The sequence below is a fragment of the Macrosteles quadrilineatus genome, unplaced genomic scaffold (genome assembly GCF_028750875.1).
Source record: "Macrosteles quadrilineatus isolate MER2022 unplaced genomic scaffold, UCM_ALF_1.0 Scaffold_8__2_contigs__length_117827958, whole genome shotgun sequence".
Taxonomy (NCBI): domain Eukaryota; kingdom Metazoa; phylum Arthropoda; class Insecta; order Hemiptera; family Cicadellidae; genus Macrosteles; species Macrosteles quadrilineatus.
In genome coordinates this window covers 37218956-37241315 of record NW_026542601.1, presented here as the reverse complement: position 1 = coordinate 37241315, position 22360 = coordinate 37218956, and the positions used below count along the sequence as shown (strand labels likewise).

Here is a 22360-nt window from a genome sequence, read left to right as displayed (position 1 = left end):
CTTATTTTTATATGGTCACTGGTCCAATCCTGAGAAAATGCAATAGTTAAGTGATAATGTGGTTCATAACTAGATCCAGCTGTCTTTGAACACTAGAATGTTTTTTTCCATGGGTTTTATGTTGTTGGTAATGTGATTTTGGCACTAGCTGTAAAAAATAAGGCCATTTAAAATACCTGGGAATGAATAGGCTATACAAACTTATTGAAAAAGTAACCTTTATTTAAATTTTATATTCGATTCTGTACAAATTGGCCATTATGACTAGAGTTACAATATTTACATCGAGTTATTTACAATATAAGGTAACAATGGCACGGCTGGGAGATCTACCCACAGACGTGACTGAGTTGAAACAAAAATATTTCACTTTCACTTTTTATAAAAAAAGTTTGAAAAAATGTATGCTCAGTCAGGTCTATTAGGGTTGGTAACCAATGGTGCTTCTTTTAACTATTTAAAACTGGATTCTGTTAAGCATTTTCATACTAAAGATGTAGCTAAACTTAATTCTAAATACAATTTTACATTTCAATGTTATTTAAATAATAGATTAGTTTGTAAACAACATAATGTTTTTGTTATAAGCTTAAAACGTGAACATAGCTGAAATTTACTTGATGAAACCTTTGTGTTAAAACTTTTGAACTTGAAAATCATTCTATAGACTGCCTTACAACAGGATATAAAATGTAAGGAACAATTTAAAGGTTTAAGGTTAATAATTGGATTAAGTTGCAAAAAACACCCAAGTTTTGTTAATAATATAGTATCATAAAAATACAAAAAAAAAACTGGTCATTACAGTTAAAATCAGGACGAAACGATTGTGATTGACTATAAAATGACTATCCGACTGTCTTAAAATGTGCATTTTAAATACTAACAACAAAAATTAAAAAAAACTTTAAATTTATTACACTTTTCATATTACTAACCAACATTATACAGTAGAACCTCTTTAATCCGAACCCCCGTAGTCTGAACGTCCACTAATCCGAACACCTCATTTCTGTACTTTATACACAGTACAGTAGTTCTATATTGTATACTGTATTTAATGTACAGTACTGTTTATTCACTATGTTTACTACTGTATTAAACTTACACTGTATTTTACTTTATAAAGCATTTTTTTAACTTTTCTCGTAACAATTACGATTCATTTTAGCCTTGTTTTAGCTATTGTTATGTAAAGACAACAATATGTTCTGTAATCTGAAGTATTCAAAAGTCCAAACTACCCCCGGTCCCAATTAGTTCGGATTAAAGAGGATCTACTGTACCTTCAAAAGCACACCAAGAGGTTGCACAAAATAATATAGCTGATCAAAACTGTCAACAAAAATAGTTCAACATTGTTTAGTTTTAAGACAGCGTGGTTTTACAATTTGTCTACATCTTTAAAATATTCACTACGTAAAATACACCATAGCTTAGTCTGAAAATAGTTGCCATAATTAGTACAAAACACATCACACAATAATCCTTATTGATATAAATTTAACTAGTGATGGGCGATACGGGTCAATGTATCGATACTGCGTATTGATACGTATCGGAACGTGGTGTATCGATACGTGTATCGTATCGTATCCTCATGTATCGATTTTTATCTGTATCGGATAAAATATCCTATCGTATTGTTTATTTATAATTTATATAAAAAAATTAAATATCTCAAATATACAAGCTGCATAGACAAATACTATGTTACTTACAAGCTTGTAAAGAGGGTTATACAGGTAATAGGTTATTAATAACTTATTATATTATAAGACCTTCCTGTGTCTTTTTATTTGTACAGTATCAAACATACATACATAGCCTCCAAATTCCGGTAAACCCTCAAATTGGAAAACATTTTGTTATTGTTTTCCTAGTTTTTACACAGGGATAATTAATTGGACCAAAAAGTACTAATAATGATGGTGGGTATGCCACTTACACATTAAATAGTATAAAGATGGACAATGAGGGTCCCCACTTCCATTAATGGTGGCCCTAGTTTTGAGGTTATTTGCAATACATAGCTGAAAATACATGTTTTATCAGTGTTTTTGAAGATTAGGGTAAAATATCAAATTTCCAATACTTCTTTTGAGGGGAGGAAGATGGGAAGACAAATTTCTTACCATAAAAATAAGATTTATATCAATAAATAAGCAATACGATATTGGCTATAGGTGTATCGATACGGGCATAACGATACACTCCCACGTATCGATACAAAATATCGATATTTTGCGGTCCTTGTATCGATACGCACATCACTAAATTTAACAAGTAACAACTTTCAGTAACATACAACCCCGTTAACAGCTTAATAAATATTCTACTACTAACATACTTAGAATATACAGTCTTAGCATTAATGATATGTGGTAGTCGTATCCTAAAACCAGTAAACAAAAAATATTTGATTGTGCTGAATTGATTGTGAATAATATAGTTGTAAAATAAATAAAAAAATCAAACTGATAGTAGTATGTATAAGCAAGTAAGAAATTTAACAGAATATAAATTATGAACTTGAAATAGTTTGAAAATAAATTTTATCCATAGGTAAAAGTTTCATAAATGTTATTACAGTTAAAGTACAAACATTTTACTTGAAAACTCCACAGTATATATAAGGCAACTTTGAAAATGCAAAAATTAAAGTATTTTTGTGCTAGGAAAAGGATACTTACACTTAACAATCAGCGAGTTCTTCCAAAATAACTGTATGAAAAACCAGCCTTCCTTTTAATTATAATAATTATGAAAAAAATTTGGCGGGAGGATTTGAGTTTTTTGATACAAAGGGGATGGATTGGTTTAAAAGTATTGTATTGAGATAGATTCTAAAAGCTCATTTTGGCTGCATAGTAGAACTCCAATAACACAAACACCAACTATCCAAATCGCTGATCATTCAAATCGCTTACAGAAAGAATAAAAAAAATTAAAACCACAGTTTGTTATGAAAATCGTTGTTAAAGGAGGTAGAAGCCGTGATCGCGGCAAAATCAAAACACTCTTGTGTAGACATAATCATCGTCCCCCGCAGTCACGCAAAATGTCATCATCGTGTTCTAATTGTGACTAAATTTAAAATATACCCCAGAATCGTGTAGACATCATCATAGTCTCCTGCGGTCATGGAAACTATTTGAGCAAAATCTTCAATATATTCCTCGGTCTTGGAGACATACATCCCTGTTAGGGAAAATCAGTCACCCTTCGCAATCGGAGCGAAACGAGAATTTTTGTTGGATGAATCTTTGTAGATGTGATCTACGAACACAATTGTAAAGCTCAGTTTGACCCAGCCTATTTTCTGTAAAATATACCAAATTTCAGTAAAAATAAAAACTATCAGAATTGTTTTCTTTACCATCCAATTGGGTGACGGTCCCAATTGATGCATATAGTTGGAGTTCTACTATGATTTGGCAATGATTCAATAACTTTAATTATTTGTTGAGTAAGTGTATTTTCATTTGTTTTGATGACAGATAGCGAATGGTTTTCCTATTTAAAAAAAATTTATTTTTTCCTGACAATTGAAGGGCTTTACAAGGAAAGACATTTAAATCTAGATTCAGCAAATGGAATGTTAGTTGTGTAATCCGATCTTGGCTAACAACCAAGTTGTCACGTATAACCGTAAAAAAGTAGCCTATCTTTATTTTACTATGTAATTTGGAATAATGACTATTGATGCAATAGTATATTACATTACTATAATAAAGTCACTTATTCTGAGACACGATTGTAATATCATTCAGGCTCTGAAAATATTTTGTATTCAACCGTAACATTTCAGTCATTGAATATTTACAAACTGAAAGGTATTATGGTAGAGAAATCCAACTCTTTTGCAGGGATTTATCCAATGGTGCTAGAACCAACACATTTTAGTTAAAGAAAGACTCTTATTTAGAAAAACGTTGCTAGTCCAGCTAAAGCTTGTCAAACTCAGCAATGAAGCTGCCAAATATTTTACCTTAGACCTTGGTTCCGTGACTTAAATAAATTACAAAGCAAACCTCTGACGTAAAACTTAGTCACATAAATCATAACCCATTTTATCACATGTTAACGACCGCAGTTTTAGTCCAACTTACAAACACCCAGTCAATCTTGAGGTCCACTGATAGGAAGTAAAAAGCTAATCATTATTGTTACGCCGTAACTGCTGAAATTCCATGTTGGAAAATCTAAACGTTTTCCCAGTGGACTTTTTGAATGAAAATTCACAATTTCCATTCTACTGGGGCTGCTCATGATGCAGAAGTGTTTATCCGAGTTTTGCGATGCTAGGATTCCGCAGGTGCGCTTTCTTCGTCTGCTCCGTTGGCCATCTCTCTGGCAGATTCTACACAGTCTCGCACAGCCTTGAGGATGATGACGACCCGGCGGTCTAGTGCTGTAAGATGAGGCTCCCACAACACTGGGTTCACTGGGTCTCGCAGCATTGCTGTTCGCATTGCCTCACTCAGCGTAACCGGCCCGTTGTGGTACCTGCGAGCATTAATGTGGTTACATTCAGTGCTATATTTTGATTTTCTAATATTTCTAGATTGAGAGGAGCTATTAGCCTTAATGAACTACAATTTGTTAAAACAATCTTTTTTTTATCACTGTTTTTTCCAATCGTGTAGAAACTTAATATAAATATTGTGTGTATTGATCAATTAAAAATGTTGGACATGTCGGAAAGATTACTTTACTGTGGCTTGTGACCCTACTCTTTGCAAAACAGATTTTTGCATTTTAACACTCTTGTGGTGTTGAATGATATCTGTAAAAGGCTTCTTTTCAGGGTTTATTTAACCTATGTTTAACCGAATGGGTAGCCCAGTGTATTTAGGTCTCCTTCTGTACCTGAAGGTTTCTGGATCAATCCTGAGAAACATGTGTTCTGGATCAAGTAGTAGCTATCTTTCATTAATCAATGACAGTATTGATACTTGACAGCTTGACAATACATAGCAACATCATTCAATTCAATTCAATTCATCAGGGTTTTGATTGTTCTCTCACAAAGACATAGGGTTTGCACCGTTCCCTATAAAATATACAACTAACAAAAAAAAATTTAATTCATTAAATTTGTACGGAAAACCTGAGGTAAAATATGCAAAGAGTGAATTCGGAGGCGTTTGCATTAGTAACACTGACCAGTGAGACTGAGAGGTATTGTAAATTATGCAGACAAGCAAATGAGTCTTGCCTCAATGTGTGGTCAGTTAATATTTCAGCCCCATATAGTGGACTCTTACTCTGCTAGAGTCCGTGTGCTTTCTAACTCCACTTAATATGGCGGAAGGCGGAAGACAATACATTGGCAGATTTTCAGTTAATCTAGTTGTCTAACCACATATTCAACATATTTGTGACATTAGACTTAGGTTGACTTATAAAATAGTAAAATAAAAATAGAAGTTTAAAAGACTACTAATTGTTTATGAACATGATTTGTAACAATCTTTCTGTAAACTTATTGGGAAATTTGACAGACGATAAATATGTTTAAATTAATTAACACCATTAACAGTTAAGATATAATATTTTGATCCTTTTTAAATCTCTTTTACTACTATTTTTTACTTAATTGTAAAATGTTTTAGACTTAACTGTTTTGCAAATGTTTGTTTTATAACTCAGTAATTAATTTTCAGTGCTTAGTATCAACAACGGTAGTAGAGGTTTAGGTTGAAAGTAAACGTGTCCAATATTCTGAATATTGTTTATGTTTTGAATCCCCCAAATTTAACACTAGTGTATAAGCTATCTAAATACTGTTTACCCGCATTTTCATTTAATATTTGCAACATCCTTCAAATGTGGTTTTGATGTTCTTGTGCACGTTGTTATTATATTCAAAGTTAAGGTTTTACCTCTGTGGAGCTCATTTTATCTCCCTTGGCATTACAAAGCATACCCACTTTGGTCCGATATCTTTTGTCAGTAACCTTAAGCCACAAGTATGGTATTTAAAGTATTCAGACAAGTTGGTGGATAATCCAATTTTTGTTGTTTTATCTTGAGAAAATTCCAACCCTCTCTGTGGTCTTTTTGAGCAAGCCCAATCAAAGCTTTTTGGAGCTTTTTATTTATTTATTTATTTATTTATTGAGTTACATGTCATTACATTATAATAACAGGATATATTGTCAATGGTTAAATAAAGACTTAAAACTAATAGATAAAACTAATACATCTGTATTTACATAAAACAACTGAATCTTTCCAAAATACAACATTGTTACATGACAAAAAAATTGAGCCAGCAGGAGTGTGAAGGTTTACTTATACCTAATTCCAGCAGCCCTTAAAATAATCTGCCAATGAAAAAAAAGATTTAGTCTTGAGCCATTCTTTTAAATAAAGTCTAAACTTATAGGGATTTTCTAGAGTAATTAAACTTGTTGGTAAGTTATTTAAGATTTTTGGACCAATGTATTGTGGTGATGACTCGAATATTTGTAAATTATGAGCTACAGGTTTGATAATATTCTTTTTTCTTGTATTGTAATTATGTTGAGTTTGGGTCTCCATAAAAGTAGAGAGGTTTCTATGGACCCAGCATGCTATTTCCAAAATATAGTGATCGTAAAAAGTAAGAACTTTAAAGTTTTGAAACAGTTTTTTACTAGGGGTTCTAGAGGGAACTTTGCCAATAATTCGTATTACTTTTTTTTGTAATTTAAAAATTTTTTTTGAATGAGGAGAGTTACCCCAGATCAAGATACCATATGTCATTAATGATGAGAAATATGCATGATATATTATTAGCTGGGTTTCTAGATTCGTTACTTGTGAGATTATTCTTATTGAGAAAATGCAAGGGTCTAATTTTTTACTTAAATTTTCAATTTGAGATGCCCAGTTAAGATTTTTATTCAAAATTAATCCAAGGAATTTTACATTTTGTTGTGGAGATAATTGATGATTTGAAAGGATAATGTGATTTGAATCATCTTCCCTGTAGTTAGCTGAAAAGTTTATAATTTGGGTTTTTTCCACATTTAGGGCCAGACCATTTGCCCGGAACCAGTTACCCAGAGCAGAGAATTCTTTGTCTATGCTAGTCTGCAGGACGTCAATAGTGGGTCCTCTACACAAAAGCATTGTGTCATCTGCATATTGAAAAAGTTTCATCTTTGTTATATTTGGCAGATCATTTACATAGATTAAAAACAAAGAGGGACCCAATATTGACCCCTGTGGCACACCACATTGCACTTTATCCCAAGATGAATTTACTTGTTGACCATTTTTGCTGATTTTAGTTCTCTGGTATCTATTAGTTAAATAGGAAGAAAACCACAGTTGCTCTTTTCCTATAACTCCAATTTTGCCTAGCTTTTCAATTAAAATGTCATGGTTAACACAGTCAAAAGCGCTGGATAGGTCGCACAGCACACCCGCAGCCTTCTGCGACCCATCCAGCGCCCCAGCTATATGATTAACCATTTGTGTTATTGATGTTTGGGTATTAAGTCCTTTTCTAAAACCAAATTGTGATATATTAAATATATTATTGTTTTCCATATAATTTTTTAATTGTAGTTCAACTGCCTTCTCAAATATCTTAGAAAAGCACGGAAGTAAAGCTACTGGACGATAATTCTTCAAATCATTAACACAATTTCTTTTATAAAGAGGCTTGATCACAGAAAATTTGAGTTTTTCAGGGAAAACTCCACATTCTAGGGACTGGTTTATTATTTTGCACAAGGATTCTTGAATCAAATCAATCACATATTTTATTACAAATAGGGGGATTTCATCCCATCCTGCAGATTTAGTATTTTTCAATGAATAAACAATTTTTCTCAAATCAGATATTTTAATTTTTTTAAACTTAAAAGGCTCATCAATCTTTGCTAAGTTACTAACCATGAACATCAATGCTTTGTTCTTATTCGGAGCTACTGCTGCTGAATTACTTAAGTTCAAAAAATGATGATTAAAATCATTTGCCAGAGTCTTCAAAGATTGGCAGTTATTTTTCAGGCTGCTCTGAACATTATATGGTATCTCATTATTTAGTTTATTGTGGCCCAACTCCTTCTTTACAACTGCCCAAGAAGCTTTGGTCTTACAATTTGAGTTTTTAATATAATCTTCGTTTGTCCTTCTTTTGGAAAGATTGGTCACTGACTTAAATATTTTTTTGTAATTTTTAAAATACTCAATAAAAAACGGATTCTTGTTCCACTTTGACTCCCAATGAAGTTCTCGTTTTCTAATTGCTGATATTTTAATACCTAGTGTTACCCATTTTTTGTTTAATGGTTTATTTGACAATTTGTTAGGTTTTAGTGGTATGGCCTGATTAAAATTTAACAAAAGATTAGACAGGAAGCTTTTATAGTTTGTATTTACATCAACTAGAGGATTAAAGCAACATGGCGATAAAATTAAACATTTTCTAAAATATTCTAAATTTTCCTGACAAAAGTTTCTTTGAAATATTACCGTTGATTTAGAAGGGTTTACAAAATCTGATGTCAATTCCGATAGAGAAATTAATAAGGCTTCATGATCAGAAACCCCAGCACTACTTACTATTGTTTCTGCTTTTTTAGTCATTAATTTCATATTTGAAAATATATTGTCAATACAAGATTTTGTTTTTGGAGTGATTTTCGTTGGGGCATCAAAGTGAAACTTAAAACCATATTGTTCACTGAGAGATTTTAACTTTTGTGATCTATTACTGTTTTTCAAAAAATCCATATTGTGATCCATAGCAATCAAAATATTTTTAGATTTAATTTCAAGATTTAGTTTATTCAATAACTGATCAAATTTATGTAGAAAAATGTTATCCATCTCCAAGTTTGGAATACGATATATAGAAATAAACAATGTTTTCCATTGAGTCACTTCCACAAAACTACCTTCAAAACTATTTGCTTCATTAAGAAATTTTAAATCATTCCTAACTTTAAATTGGATGTCATCAGAAACTAAAAGTGCTGATCCTCCTCTAGCTTTATCAATCCTGCAAAAAAAGTCACAAACTCTAAATTTGTCTATCTTATTTAGAAAAGCTATATTATTTTGATTAAGCCAATGCTCGTTCAGTGACATTATTTTAACGTTTTTGCCACAGTTATTCACAAAAAACTCCAAATCCTCATAGTTATTTATGAAACCCTGTATATTCAAATGCAGGAACCAGTAATCTTTTGTTAATGTTTTTCCCCCTTGAGTAAGATTTTTTGAACATTTTTTGTTGAAAACTTCACCCTGTTGATTATTTTTCAATGTGTTTTTTAAACTGGAAGTGATAAATGTTGCATTTTTTCTAAAAAATCAGAGGATGTGGAATCTTTATTTAACGTAACACTAGCACTAGTACAGTTATCAGGAAGGTTTGCTGAAGGGGACAATTGACTTTGTGTAGTGACAAGGTTCAGTTGATGACCATCGGTGTCTTCAGCTCCTTCCACACTGGACACATCACCCCCACCACTACTGACTTCATCACCCCCCTCACTGGACACTGTGGAGAGATTATGACATGTCTTCAGGGTCTGACTCAGGTCGATGACTTGAGTTTCCTCTTTGGCTTGAGAGACGTCCGTTGGTACTTGAGAGAGCTGGGTAGTATTATGTTGATCAAAGGATGCTTTCATCAAACAGTTAGACCTCCGCAGAACCAAATTAACAGTCGTTGAAGTCTGTAGATGGTGGTTGTTAATCATCTGCTGCAGGCGTTTTACAAAGTAGTTGAATGGAACACCATTGTGTAAAGGGCGGTCTGCTTTTTGGTAATAGCAAATAATATTCACTAGTGCTCCCGTGCTCTTTTGAAAATTGACCAAGTTTGTAATAAAGTGGTTGGGCCATATCTGGTCCCTAACACAGCCCATTGCAGAGCAAATAAGTCTTTTCAGTTTTCTTCTTTTAAATTCTTCGGTTAACTGTTCGAATGCTTTATCGTAGTCAAGTTGAGAGGGTTTTAGATAAAATCTTGGTTTGGTCACTAAGCTGAAGATACTAGCACCATTATTTATCTTCTGGTAGGCCAAATGACTACTGATGCAATCCGTAGGTTGTGGTTTACCAAATTCATTCTTAAATGTGACTGCTACACCGGCACTTAAGCTCCTTTTGTGTTCAATATCAGCTGAAATTGTATGAGCAAAACCAACTGAACTAGCACTGCGAAATTGATTTATAAGGTTCTTCATGTTTGTTTGAATTATGGTAATCGGGAGTGAATTAGATTCTTCAATTTTATTTGCTTTGTCTTTGGTAGGGAGTGGTGGAAACATCGATAAAGAGTTGAGGGCTGGTGCTTTAATTTCTACAGTCCCTTTTCTTCCAAACACTATTTGTTCATATTGCTCAATTACTGCTTTTGAAATAGTCTGCTTCCCTTTATAGTTGAAATGAAGCCCGTGTCGTGTAAAGTTGTGTTTTCTTAAAGGGTTTAAGTTGATGATGTGTACATTGGGGATGCGTGAGCTTAACTCGTTAATGTGGTGGTTTAGGGTGATCAATTCATCATGGACTGGACTGTTTCTAGGTATATCAAATCTTGGAGGTATGGTAGCCAAAAATATGTGTTCTTTATATGACAGTGTCTTCAATTTTTCCTCTATAGTCTTATAAAGATCCTTTGTACTGCACTGAAGAGAATCATTTGTACCACCAATAATCAAAATTGGAGTTTTTTCATTGTTGTTAGCACCGTCAAGAATGGATACTAGTCTTGCATTAGGTTTTACAATTCCTAAGCAGTTAATTTTCCCTTCACTCATTAGGTTAATTTGTTTTGCCAAGTTTCTACCTTGGCTATCCGAGTGAATGACTAGATTTACTTTACTTTTACAAATTTTTCTTATCTTTGGTTTTCCTGCAAGTTTTTTACAGTTTGTTGGGTGTTTTTGTTTTTTCTGAGTATCGTCAGTAGCTTTCATGGTTTGGGCAACAGTCTTGTCCCCCTCACTTTGGCTGCTCAATGGACCAAAACTGTTATTCAGGGGTAAATCAAAGCATTTATTTGGATTATTCGTTTTGTCCAGATTAATGTGTTGAGTTTGCCTTGTATTTTTATGTGTGACCAAATTCCATGACTGCTCCTTGGAATCATCCTTGTTCATTGTCGCTGGACTGGTGCATTTTTCTGACTTTTCAATCATAACAGAATAAAATGTGGCATTACTAACACTGTGATTGTTAAGCAAAAAATATGCCATAAGACAACGAATCTTTGTCAACTCCGAGTTAGATAGGGACACTCTCTGAAAGAAATCAATATCAACAGGTTTATTATCCATTATGTCCTGTATTACTGATTCAATGAACCAACACGTGAAAACACCACAGTCATAGGTGTTGGGCTGTAGTGGACATTTCACCGGAATGAGAGGTGCTGTTAATGATTCCCCTCCTAGGTAGCTAGAAAGTTTGGTAACAAGTTTCTTAGCTGAAGGTAGATTGTGATGGTTGAGTGAGTCAAGATGGTAATAAGTATTGCCAATCTTATTATATATCAGGCAGCTCCAATGGGTACCACTATCTCCATCCAAGCTTTCAGAATCATTTACTGGCAATATCAAAACATTGCTTGTTTTCACATTTAATGGTTCTAATATATAGATAAAATCAACAAGATTTTTAATAGCATGCACAATAAGAGGATTTACAACAATGCATGACTTAGAGGCCAAAAATCTGTCACTGATTATTTCTAGGTAAGACTGTATTGTTAAATCAGTCAACCAATGTTTTTCCAAGAGTTCAACAGTGAATTTCATTTTCTTAACTGAAGTGGGATCGGTTTGTGTTTCTATTGATGTTACAAGCTTAGGTTCAGGTATGTGATCTGTTTGAGTACTCATGGTTTCATATACTTTTGTTGAGACAGAAGAATTTAACGATTCATGGCTGAAAGATTCATTGCTACTTGAAAATGACAAATCATTACTATTGTTTTTTCTTGAGGTAAAATTAAAATCTTCAATTTTAAGTGGGAGCCCTTTCTCCTTAATGTATTTATCTAGCTCTTTTTTAGAACGGAATAGTTTGCCACCTGGTGACTTAATGTAAACATCAGTTTTACCCTTGCTCAAACCATTTTTTCTCAGCTTTTCTTCTCTTACCCAACCTCTAGGTAAGTTTGGGTTCTTATTGTTTAAATCAGCTTGAGAATTGGATAACATGATTATATAATTTTTTGTTAAAACATAAATATATAAATTTTATTTTTAAGCTCAATTCACTGTACAAAAAGTAATTAATTGTTTTGTTTCCTTTGTGATATTTGCTCATAAGAAGTTTAGCCAGAGTCCAAGATTGTCTTATCTATATGGGTCAGACATCAGGTGATAGGTAAACAAACAACCTGACTTGTGTAGAAGCTCATCCACATGTCCACTCCAAAGGTCAGCTCCTGCGCTGCCGTCTTATCAGCGCTGCCGTCTTATCAGCGCTGCCGTCTTATCAGCGCTGCCGTCTTATCTCTTGACTAATCTTAGCACAAATATCTGGTGAAACTTGAATTTATTCTAGAAAAGCTTTTGTAATTTACAACCAGTTATTTAAAGTAAAAAACTGGTTCCCGAATTTTGAACAAAAATTAAAACTGAATATTTACATACTAGACACAACTCATAAAACAAATAATTTCCGGGTTGAAATTCTAAAAAACTGAGGAGCACAAATTAAACAGGTCAAGTAGCATCAGGGGCTTCCCCCACTGATGGTTTAAAGGCATCAATTAGTCAGGATAATCAATGCTCAACTTTACTCATCAATATACGGGAGACAGAACCATTGTTACTGTATGTCATCCAACCTTTACAACATTTGTCACACAAACACCAAATCCCACTCACTTCAGTAACGTCGCCAGCGTCGTATCTCGTATCATACAACACTGCAGGAGTGGGGCAAGAATGCTCAGTTCGTCGTGGAAAGGTCGACCGAAACCTCGACCGTGGTCCAGGTGGAGGGGAAAGGTGTCGTTGTCAAACGCTCGGAATGTCTCGTAATGATGACGGTCCATGTTGCCCATCAGGAAGTCAAGGACCGCCATGTCCATGATGTCGTAGAGCCTCGGCCCACGGTCGTATGGTGCGATCTCCTTCACCAGGTTGCAGTAGTCTGACTCTGTAACGGAAATTAAAAGTAGGTAAGCCATCTGTAAACGCCTCTAATAGTAAGAAAATGTACAAACAAGGTTTTAATTGAAGGATGTACTCTACTCAAAAAAAAACAGTAAATTGGGTTTACTAAGTATATGCTGGACTTAAGCAAGTTGGTGAACATATGAAGCATATGAACAGCAAAGCAAAATATCTGTACAGTACAATATTGAACTGTACTGATAAGTTCTAGATCTGGTAAAGAGAGGCAAACCCAAGGAAGGTACCTGGTGCTCTTGACTGAGCCACTAACTCACAGAGCTTTTGCAACAGATGAGAAAAGTTGAGAAGTAGGAAATAATTAATAAAAGGACATTTAATTGAAAGTTGTTAATATTTTAGGTCAATAAAGTTCCACCTTGTTCCCACTGGGCTTTCCGCCGCTTGTGGTAGCTCCTTCTCCAAGGATGCCTCCAGATCTTGCGAGGGGCCGTCTCTTTTGGAGGGAGAAAAGCTGCAAAACTCCCCTCCAACATATCAGGGTTGCCACACACCGCGTGGCTTGTGTCACAGTAGTACGAACATCTGAAAACAATTTTCCATAGTAAAGTTTTTAAAATATCTTTTTTACCATATTTTGAAAGGGAACTCCAATTAAGAATAGTTTACCCTTATTACACCAGTTCAGAGTATGGGGGTTTTTAAGTAAGGATTGATTTTGCGTATAAATACGTAGTTCGCCAACAAGGCTCCTCACCTCTTACTGAGGTCCTAAATAAATAATTTTTGAACAGAATGACACAAATCGCAGCTCTTTTGTAGCTGTCATGTATGCTTCACTGTGTGTTTAGAAACAATTTTAAACCATCAAATCTCCCGTTGCGTCTGAGGTAAGGTTAGTTTTTTTATTACAATAAACATATCCGATGCTGAAATTCTCTGTTTTTATTTATCTTTATCTTTATGTAATAACATTGGGATAAATAAACATATTTCATTTCATTTCAGTGCCAGATGAATGAAAACTATTAACCTAATGCAATGAGTGAGAGTAAATACAGAAGTGGGTTATAAAGTGTAAAAATGGCTGTGAAATCACATTTCATTTGTGGCCTTCTGTTAGAAGTCTGGTTACCCATCGAAAACATAATTCCTTCTGAAATTAACATTTTCACAGCCTTAATTTTTTAAACTCCCTGCCTATTTCTGCACTTTCTATGGTATCAATGCATCAGTCATAAAGTCCAGTCATCTGGCAATAAATTTCAGCTTCGGATATATTTCATGTAATCAAAAATCGTATCACTGACCTTACATTGGAAGTGGAGATTTGTGGTTAAACATTTTTTCAAACACACAGCGAAGCGTACATGACAGCTACAGTGCTGCAATTTGTGACATTCTGTTCACAAATTATGTCAGTAAGTGGTGAGGAGCCTCGTTGCGGCTTACAAGCAAACTACGGATTTATCCGTAAAACCAGCCCTTACTTAAAAAACGGACTCGTAAAAAAATCTTATTGCTATACTTAGTCCAATACTATAGGGGAAATAAAGAATGAGCTAGACAAGAATGTACACAAATAATACAAAAAATAAGGTACTGAGGAAACACGCTTTCAGAACAACCTGGAAATATACTTGAGACAAGCAAGGAAGAGCCAGAACAGTCCTACCGCACAGGGTCTTCCTCCACCGTGAGCAATGTAGTTCATGAGGGCGAGGGGGTGGTGTTAAAATTGAGCTTGGACACCAGCGACTAGAACACCACTAAAATGTGCACTAGACACACTTAAATGTACAATTGAACGTTTTCTCTGTACATCTCTGTGGCACGACAAAAAAATGATTTGATCCACAAACCTGCCATGGAAGCACATGTTGTTTGACGGAGAAATGAAGAAGGTTTTCAGCAGTTCTCCATCGGCGATATCGTAAATCTCCGTGGTCATGTTGAGAGTTCGCCCTGTCACTGGCATTGCTCTGCGGAACCCTAGTAGTCTGCAAACATAGATCAGTGTCATTAGTGGTTTAGGACAAATCTCTTAAATGTCCTAATGAGTTTCAATAGTGCTCTAAAGCTAAGCGCGCACTAGGGCGGCACGGCACGGACGGACGGGTGACAACCGTACATCCACGATTTAGGATAGTCTGCGAGCTAAAACTGTGAGCCCGACTTTGACGGAGACCATGAGACCAGTGGAGAATGGCGGAAGTCCTGTGCCACCCGCCTGGTCAGTACGGCTGGTACGTCAGCTCGGAAATGTCCTAGAGTTCTGTCTCTCGGACTTTTTAACAAATGGCCTAAGCTGCCGATCATCTGTTGTTGGTCGTCTCGCCATAGTGGGCGCACTCATATTACATTCATTGTTATTTATTTTAAAAATTGCCATGCTGCCGTAGTGTGCGCGTAGCTTTAAATGAAAAAAACAGCTGAATCTTGAATCTAGTCTGTAACAAAGCTGTTAAAATGATGATCAAGTAAGAATCTCCACTGTGTTCTAAGAAGACTCTCAATATTGTTTTTGGAGGCATCTTAATAATGTTGGTCTAGGATAAATTTCAAGTCACTATTGCGATTTTAATGTACTAGATCAATTTATAGGAGAAATCCCAATAGTGTTCTAGAATTAATTTCCTACTACTGGAATGTCAAATATTAATGTTTACCTTCTTGCGTTCTTATTCGCTACTAATTTGCAACATGTTTTTTCATATCAGGCATCCACCATGGCTTTTGTTATAAATATTAAAATAAATCAGTCATTACACACAATTCACCCAAAGAAAAAAAAACGGAATATCCAATATCGTAGGAGTTTTTGCCAGAATTAACATGATTAATTCTCCTGCTTTGTGAGATGTGGCCACCGCGACGACAATACCAGTTATTTGTTAATTGTATTTTTGTGTGTAAATTGTGTGTGAACGCCGTTTTATTTTAATACTTATGAAGAAGCTGAAGAATCACTGAAGAAAAAAAAAGCCTGAAGTAAAAGCCTGAAGATATCACTGAGTTGACAAAAACGTAGCAAATTTCACAACTAATTTATAGGAATGCCAGAAAGTAAACATTAATATTTATTAATAGTTTTATAGGACAAATAATTGCATAAGAATGCAGTTGGTTCAAGCTTTGTTACTGTTTTAAGATATAAAACTAACAATATGACTACCTGAAATTAAAATACATAAGAAAAATCAAGAAATACTGCAGACAAGCCTTTTATAATGCTCATGCAGTTTAGTGCTAAAACAAACGTTTGTTGCTTTGGTCTTGAGTGAATAAATAAATAATAACTCAATGGTGTTCTAGACAAATCAGTACTGTAGTGCTAAAATCTTTGAACTCAATAGTACTATAGGAAGTACAAATCAAAATACAGTAGACTCCCTCTCATCCGGACACCTGTTAACCGGACATCGGTTTAACCGGACTACAGTCGACGGAAATGACATCTCTTTAACCGAACAATTATTATCGGCACATTGGTTTAACCGGACTAGATCGGCAGGAAGTGTGCGGTACTGTAACGACTATTCTCGTAGGAAAGATTTGAAACCAGTTATCACATGTCTAAATACAATGCTCTCCTAAATTTAAGTCGAATATCACCGTAAACGGTCCATTTTAATGAGTTTTTGGGGACGTCGGCTTAACCGGAAAAACCGTTATCCGGACTGGCCTCGGTCCCGAGGAGTCCGGATAAGAGGGAGTCTACTGTACTGCTTTTTGTTTTCATAACTTCGATATGTCTGTCTGTCTGACTTAGGTTGAGAGTTGTTACTGCAAATATTTTCACACTCGATCATCTGAAAATAGTGGTTGATAAAATTTAAACATAGTACCCTATTTGTGAATGGAAAATTTTACAAAACTTTGGAAAGTTGTGACAGGATAGATGGTTTATTATTAATTTATAACCATTCCAACAATGAGACCCCAACTGTAAGTATTTAAAACAGTTTTCGTCAAATCTACCCACCATCTTGACCAAAGGTAGAAATAATCTTATAAACAAAAACATCTTCAATCTAAAGCATTTACTATTTTGTGGAAATACCTGATCTTCAACATAGAATTTTCCCCACCAAAGGTGAAAAGTAAAACTCAAGGGATTTATAATTCTATCGGGTTGGCAAGAGTCACTCAGTTAATCAAGGTTGGACAGCCTGCTTGATTGGTTACCCAGGGAGGTCAGCGTTTCTTCCATTAAGACAAATTATCCCTCACCTAATTCAGTTTTGCCAACTGTCCTTTTTAATCCCACTCTAATCGAAAACACTTCTCAACCCTAATATTGTTCTATCTACTTTATACGGAGTGGTTGCCAATTGTGATATCAAATTTATTGTACTGAGCTACAAATATATTTCAGGACATGAATATAAAATTAGAACTTAGTCTATAATACTTAGAAATAAAAAGACTGCATGTTTTATGTATATTATATATTTAACATTCCTGTTTTCAAAATTCCAACCATGGATTGAAAATACTCTAACTCTTTGTTTATGGATCACATAAAGGCAGTATAGCCCTTGCAAGGCATGTTTCTGTTCAGTTAAAGTAGAGTGTGGTTTCATGTTTTCACTTTGTTTCTTATTATTCCACTAGCTCTGAAACTATTTAACCAAGTGAAACGATCTGTTTATGAATTATTGCTAGTTTTCCAGTAATTTAACCAAAGGTACTGATAATTTATCCTAAAATAAAAAATAAATGGTATCAGCAGAGTGAGACATACTTTCTCCAAAATTAGCTAGTCAACAACTATTATCAGGGGGTAAGCAGTGGGAGAGAACCTATGATAATATTATAGGGAAAATCACAAAAGTTGCAATAACTGTTCAACCATAATTTTTACAGCATTAGGGGTTGTACCATTTTGTTTAGTAGGAAAATGACTATAACTTACTCAATTTTAATCAAAATCCTTTGAGAAGTTTTTTTGAAAATATTATTTTATGGGAAAATTGCAAATGTTGCAACAACTTTTAACCTGCAGTTTTTACAGCAATGCAGGTCTACTGTTTTGTTTGGAGTATGGACTTGTACCCAACTAAATTTTAAATAGAACCAATTTTAACTGGACGTTATACACACATCAAAAGAGACTTCAAATTTCACAATTGGATAAATTCACTAGCAGTTGGTACCGGATCCATATTCAATTATTAAACCTAATAAAGAGAAGACAAATGGCAAATTCCAACACATGGATAATTTTCATAACATACTCAAAAGAATGTTAATTGAATAAAACAAATAAGAAATTAATTTAAAGATTTTCCTGTAAAGGAGCATTAGTTTCCAAACACAGTATCCTGAGAATAAAGGGTTGAGCTGAGTAAATAACTTACGACATGGAGCCGAGCTATCAACGTCTGGCTTTTCTTGAAGCGTCTAAAAAATTCACACCCACTCAGGCTGACCACGACACTTTATACCTCCTTTACTTTACTGCCTTCGTCCTACGACCCCTTTGTCCTCGTCTTTACAAACTTTTATTGCTTAACAATTTCTCTTACGACCGCCCATGGCTAGAATGTCCATGTTATGATATCAAAAGCAGTTTAAATATCTAGGTAGCTGAGAGCTGAGAGAAAAAATGTGTTTGGTAAAAGAATTAAGTTTTAAAATTCTATATTCATTGGATTAGTGTTAAATTAGTGGGCATTTTAGCAAATGTCGGTACAGTACAAACCTAGAGGGCTGACCATAGGCCTGACAACAGTGAAAATTTGCCATTTGGGAAAAACAGTTTTTTGGGAAAGCAATCCACTTTTGCAATGTAATACTTTTTTACCTGTCCAAGTGGAATGCTGCAATTTCCGCAGTGTGTCTCTCGAAGTCTGTGAAGTAAAAGTGGTTCGGTAAAGTCTGCTGCTCTCTTGGAAATCTGCAAAACCAATAGATTTTAAAGAAAAAATGGAAAATGTTAATATTTTTTTTATTTAGAAAAGCACCTTTTTGAAAAATATTTAATTTATATACAATACTAGAGCTTGCCCCATGGTCGAAAAATCGACCAAAAGTATGTATTGTGCAAACTTCTCTATTTTCACCCCACGCTGTAAATAAAACATGTGATTGGAAGGCAGGTCATCAGTCCCTCAGGTCCTGGGTTAATCAAATGGCTAGGTATGTAATGATGCCATGACTCTTTAGTAATGTGAAGAAAATGTATGAAATGGTTTCTGGCTAGAACCTAACATCTAAGGATGTAAAGGTAGGACAATATAAATTAAAATAAAATAAAACCAACAAAGAAAGCCTAAATACCCCCGCCACAGCAAACCTACACACTATGCGAGTTTCAGTTTGCCTAATTATATTTTCACTTAAATATTTCCTCAAACATGTCTGATATTTCCTTTAAATAACATTAAGTTCAACGAGTACTTAGGTTTGCTGCCACAGGAAAGGTAATAAAGGTGTTTTTCATTGAAAAGTTAATAGCTTTGTATGAAATTAATAAACTTGCCAAATTTGATCAAAGTATATTCATAAACAAGCAAACTTCCACAGTTGGCTTATTCTACATATATTTTTTTTTTATTTCAATTGATCTACTTGAACTAAATTAATAATTTAGAGATTTCACTCTATCAGAATCTTAGTTAAAGTCTCGATTAAATTAAAAAAATAGTCAAAATAATTATTCAATATTCAAAAAGACCTCTAAACATAAGAACAATAAATCTTTATGGTTCAATTCTAAAGACTAGCTCGTTACCTATGGGAATTCATTGAGTTCATAGACTGTAAACATAGATAAGAAAGTTTCTTGCCGTAGTGGTGGCAATCATGGGGATAGTACTCTCAGAGGATTTTGGCCTGGAAGTGGAAGGTTGGCAGCCTGCCTAATGTTCTCACTTTTGTCAATTCATCAACAGTTTAAAACAATAATAAAGATTACTTTTTATTTTCGAATATTATCCAATATATTGTCTTTTTACATACAAAGAATTTAGGGTTAAAATTAAAAAAATGTGTATTATAGACTTATGACCAGAGTAGAGTTAAAATTAAAACAAACCTCATTGGCTTGAAGAGTGCCTGCTCACTGTTGTCGTAGTCTATCACTAGTTTTATTTGAGTTCCGCCTTCTTTTTGACCTGAAACCCAAAAGATAATGGCTATAGTGATGAAAAAACAACAAACTTGTACAAATACTGATGAAATATTTGAGTAATAAAATATGACAAATAATTAATTAATTTTTAATGATTAATTGTTAAGGATTGTCTGAAGTATGTTTGGCCATTATTATTTGTCATCAAACACAATCCTGGTGCTATCAAAATTAATTATAATAAAATATTATGAAACTTTCAAATTTAGTGTTTTAATTTAAGATAAATAATTTTCAGGTTTTTCCTCAAGTTTGAGTCTTACAAAATTGATCGCTAGAAAAGTTAAACCACTAAATATTGAAATTGGTCGTCCCAATAGTGAAAATGTGCAAGATGTTTATTGTGTTATTTAAGGTAAGGGGATGGCCTATTAACTTATAGGGTTGAAGTTGTAAAGCATTTTAAAATTGAGCCCGGAAAATTCTATCTGATAGTAACTACACTCATCAGAACATTTGAAAAGCAATAACTTCTTTTTTGTTTTAAGAACACACAGCATTCTGACATTTTACGAGGGATTATGATTGCATGTGAAAAGGTAAAAAAATATGTCTACCCTATGCATAAATATTTAAGATTATATTACATCTACTTGTTGCAAATGAAACATATTGAACAGCTAATCTATCACTACATAATAACTCAAAAAACAGACATTTTTTTTAAAGAATACTAAAATATATAAACAAAAACAGAACAATTTCAAGGAAATAACAATACACAACTCAAATATTTATCATCCGAACAGGTTTTACTGAAACGTAAATAACTTCTTTGTCGAATTGATTGAAAATATTTCATCCTGCTGCTAACACAATATCTGACAAATTGGACTTTTCATCTGAAATAGAGGCGTACATCTCCTTTTGTTCGGGTTTAGTGAGTGTATAAATACCAATTTAGACTTTTAATAGGTTCAATGCTTTCTTAAATATTATACAGGGTGATTCACGTAAAGTATTACAATTGGTAACTTGTTTACCTAATAATAATAGGTGTAATAGGAGTTTGCTTTACAGAGAACTTTAAACAAACAACTTCCCTTATTTTTTGTAACATTTTACAACATGCTATTTTTCATTAAAAATTTTGCCGCCATTTTCAAAAATTTTCCCCACTTTTTATGATATTTTTGGATTCTACATAAAATTTTAAGAAATTTTTACTCTTCTAATTTTTTTGATAGCCTACTCCTAACAATTTCGGATATACAGCCATAATAAGCCACGCATTACCATGGCTATAACAATGACAGCGATAATGATTTTCTCTATTTACAAAACATAATTTACACTTAATTCATACTGATACAATTATGTATTTTCATTCATAATAAATGTTCAAAGTGTCCACCGTCATGGTCAATGCATATTCTTAGTCAAATATTAATCATATGTCAACTTCTTTATCCAAATTCATTTTGACTCAAATAAAAGGAGAGCATTAATAATTTATTATAACCACAAAACCATAACCAACAGTTCGATAAACATGAAATTTTAAATTATTAAAAAAACAAAATTAACAATTGATAAGCTGATTATTATTTGTCTATCAACTTATTGTCTTCTTCTTTCGCTTTACTGATATGCTGTTGTAAGAAATAATACAATATCCTTGGTTATGCGTGGCTTATTATGGCTATATCTCCAAAACCGTTAGGAATATAAAAAAGACAAGAGTAAAAATGTCTTAAAATTTTAAGTAAAATCCAAAAATATCATAAAAAGTGGGGTTTGCCATTGAAAAAATTAAGCAACATTTTAAGTGAAAAAGAACATGTCGTAGAATGTTACAAAAAATCAGGGAAGTTGTTTATTTAAAGTTCTTTGTAAAGTAAACGCCTAACAAGTTACCTATTGTAACACTTTAGGTGAATCATCCTGTTTATAGTATATTATTTTCAATATTATTTCTGTGATAAAATAGGAGTGACCAAAAACATAATGTGTTGGTGTTGATTTCATATCTCATAATGCTACAATAAATGTATGGCTAACAACTTTTTTTTCTGATTCCAACTGTTTGATTTTTGATACAATCGTATTTGCTTTAAAGCGAAAAAAATTAAACAACAAAAACATAATCGCTGACCTGCCAAAATGTGCATACATATTTTTT

At 33.6% G+C, this 22360-nt stretch overlaps 1 protein-coding gene across 1 annotated transcript in view; it reads right to left on the bottom strand.

Annotated features, from left to right (window-relative positions):
- Positions 1 to 201: 201 nt before the first annotated feature.
- Positions 202 to 22360, bottom strand: part of LOC129000325 (uncharacterized) — a 95910-nt gene continuing 73751 nt past the window's right edge. Inside the window, exons 15-20 of the mRNA XM_054427287.1 lie at positions 20143 to 20221; positions 18910 to 19002; positions 14963 to 15100; positions 13519 to 13685; positions 12852 to 13125; positions 202 to 4509 (exon numbers count right to left, since the gene is read on the bottom strand). Coding sequence (XP_054283262.1) covers positions 4305 to 4509; positions 12852 to 13125; positions 13519 to 13685; positions 14963 to 15100; positions 18910 to 19002; positions 20143 to 20221 — 956 coding nt within the window. The 3' untranslated portion in view covers positions 202 to 4304. The remainder of the gene's footprint in view (positions 4510 to 12851; positions 13126 to 13518; positions 13686 to 14962; positions 15101 to 18909; positions 19003 to 20142; positions 20222 to 22360) is intronic.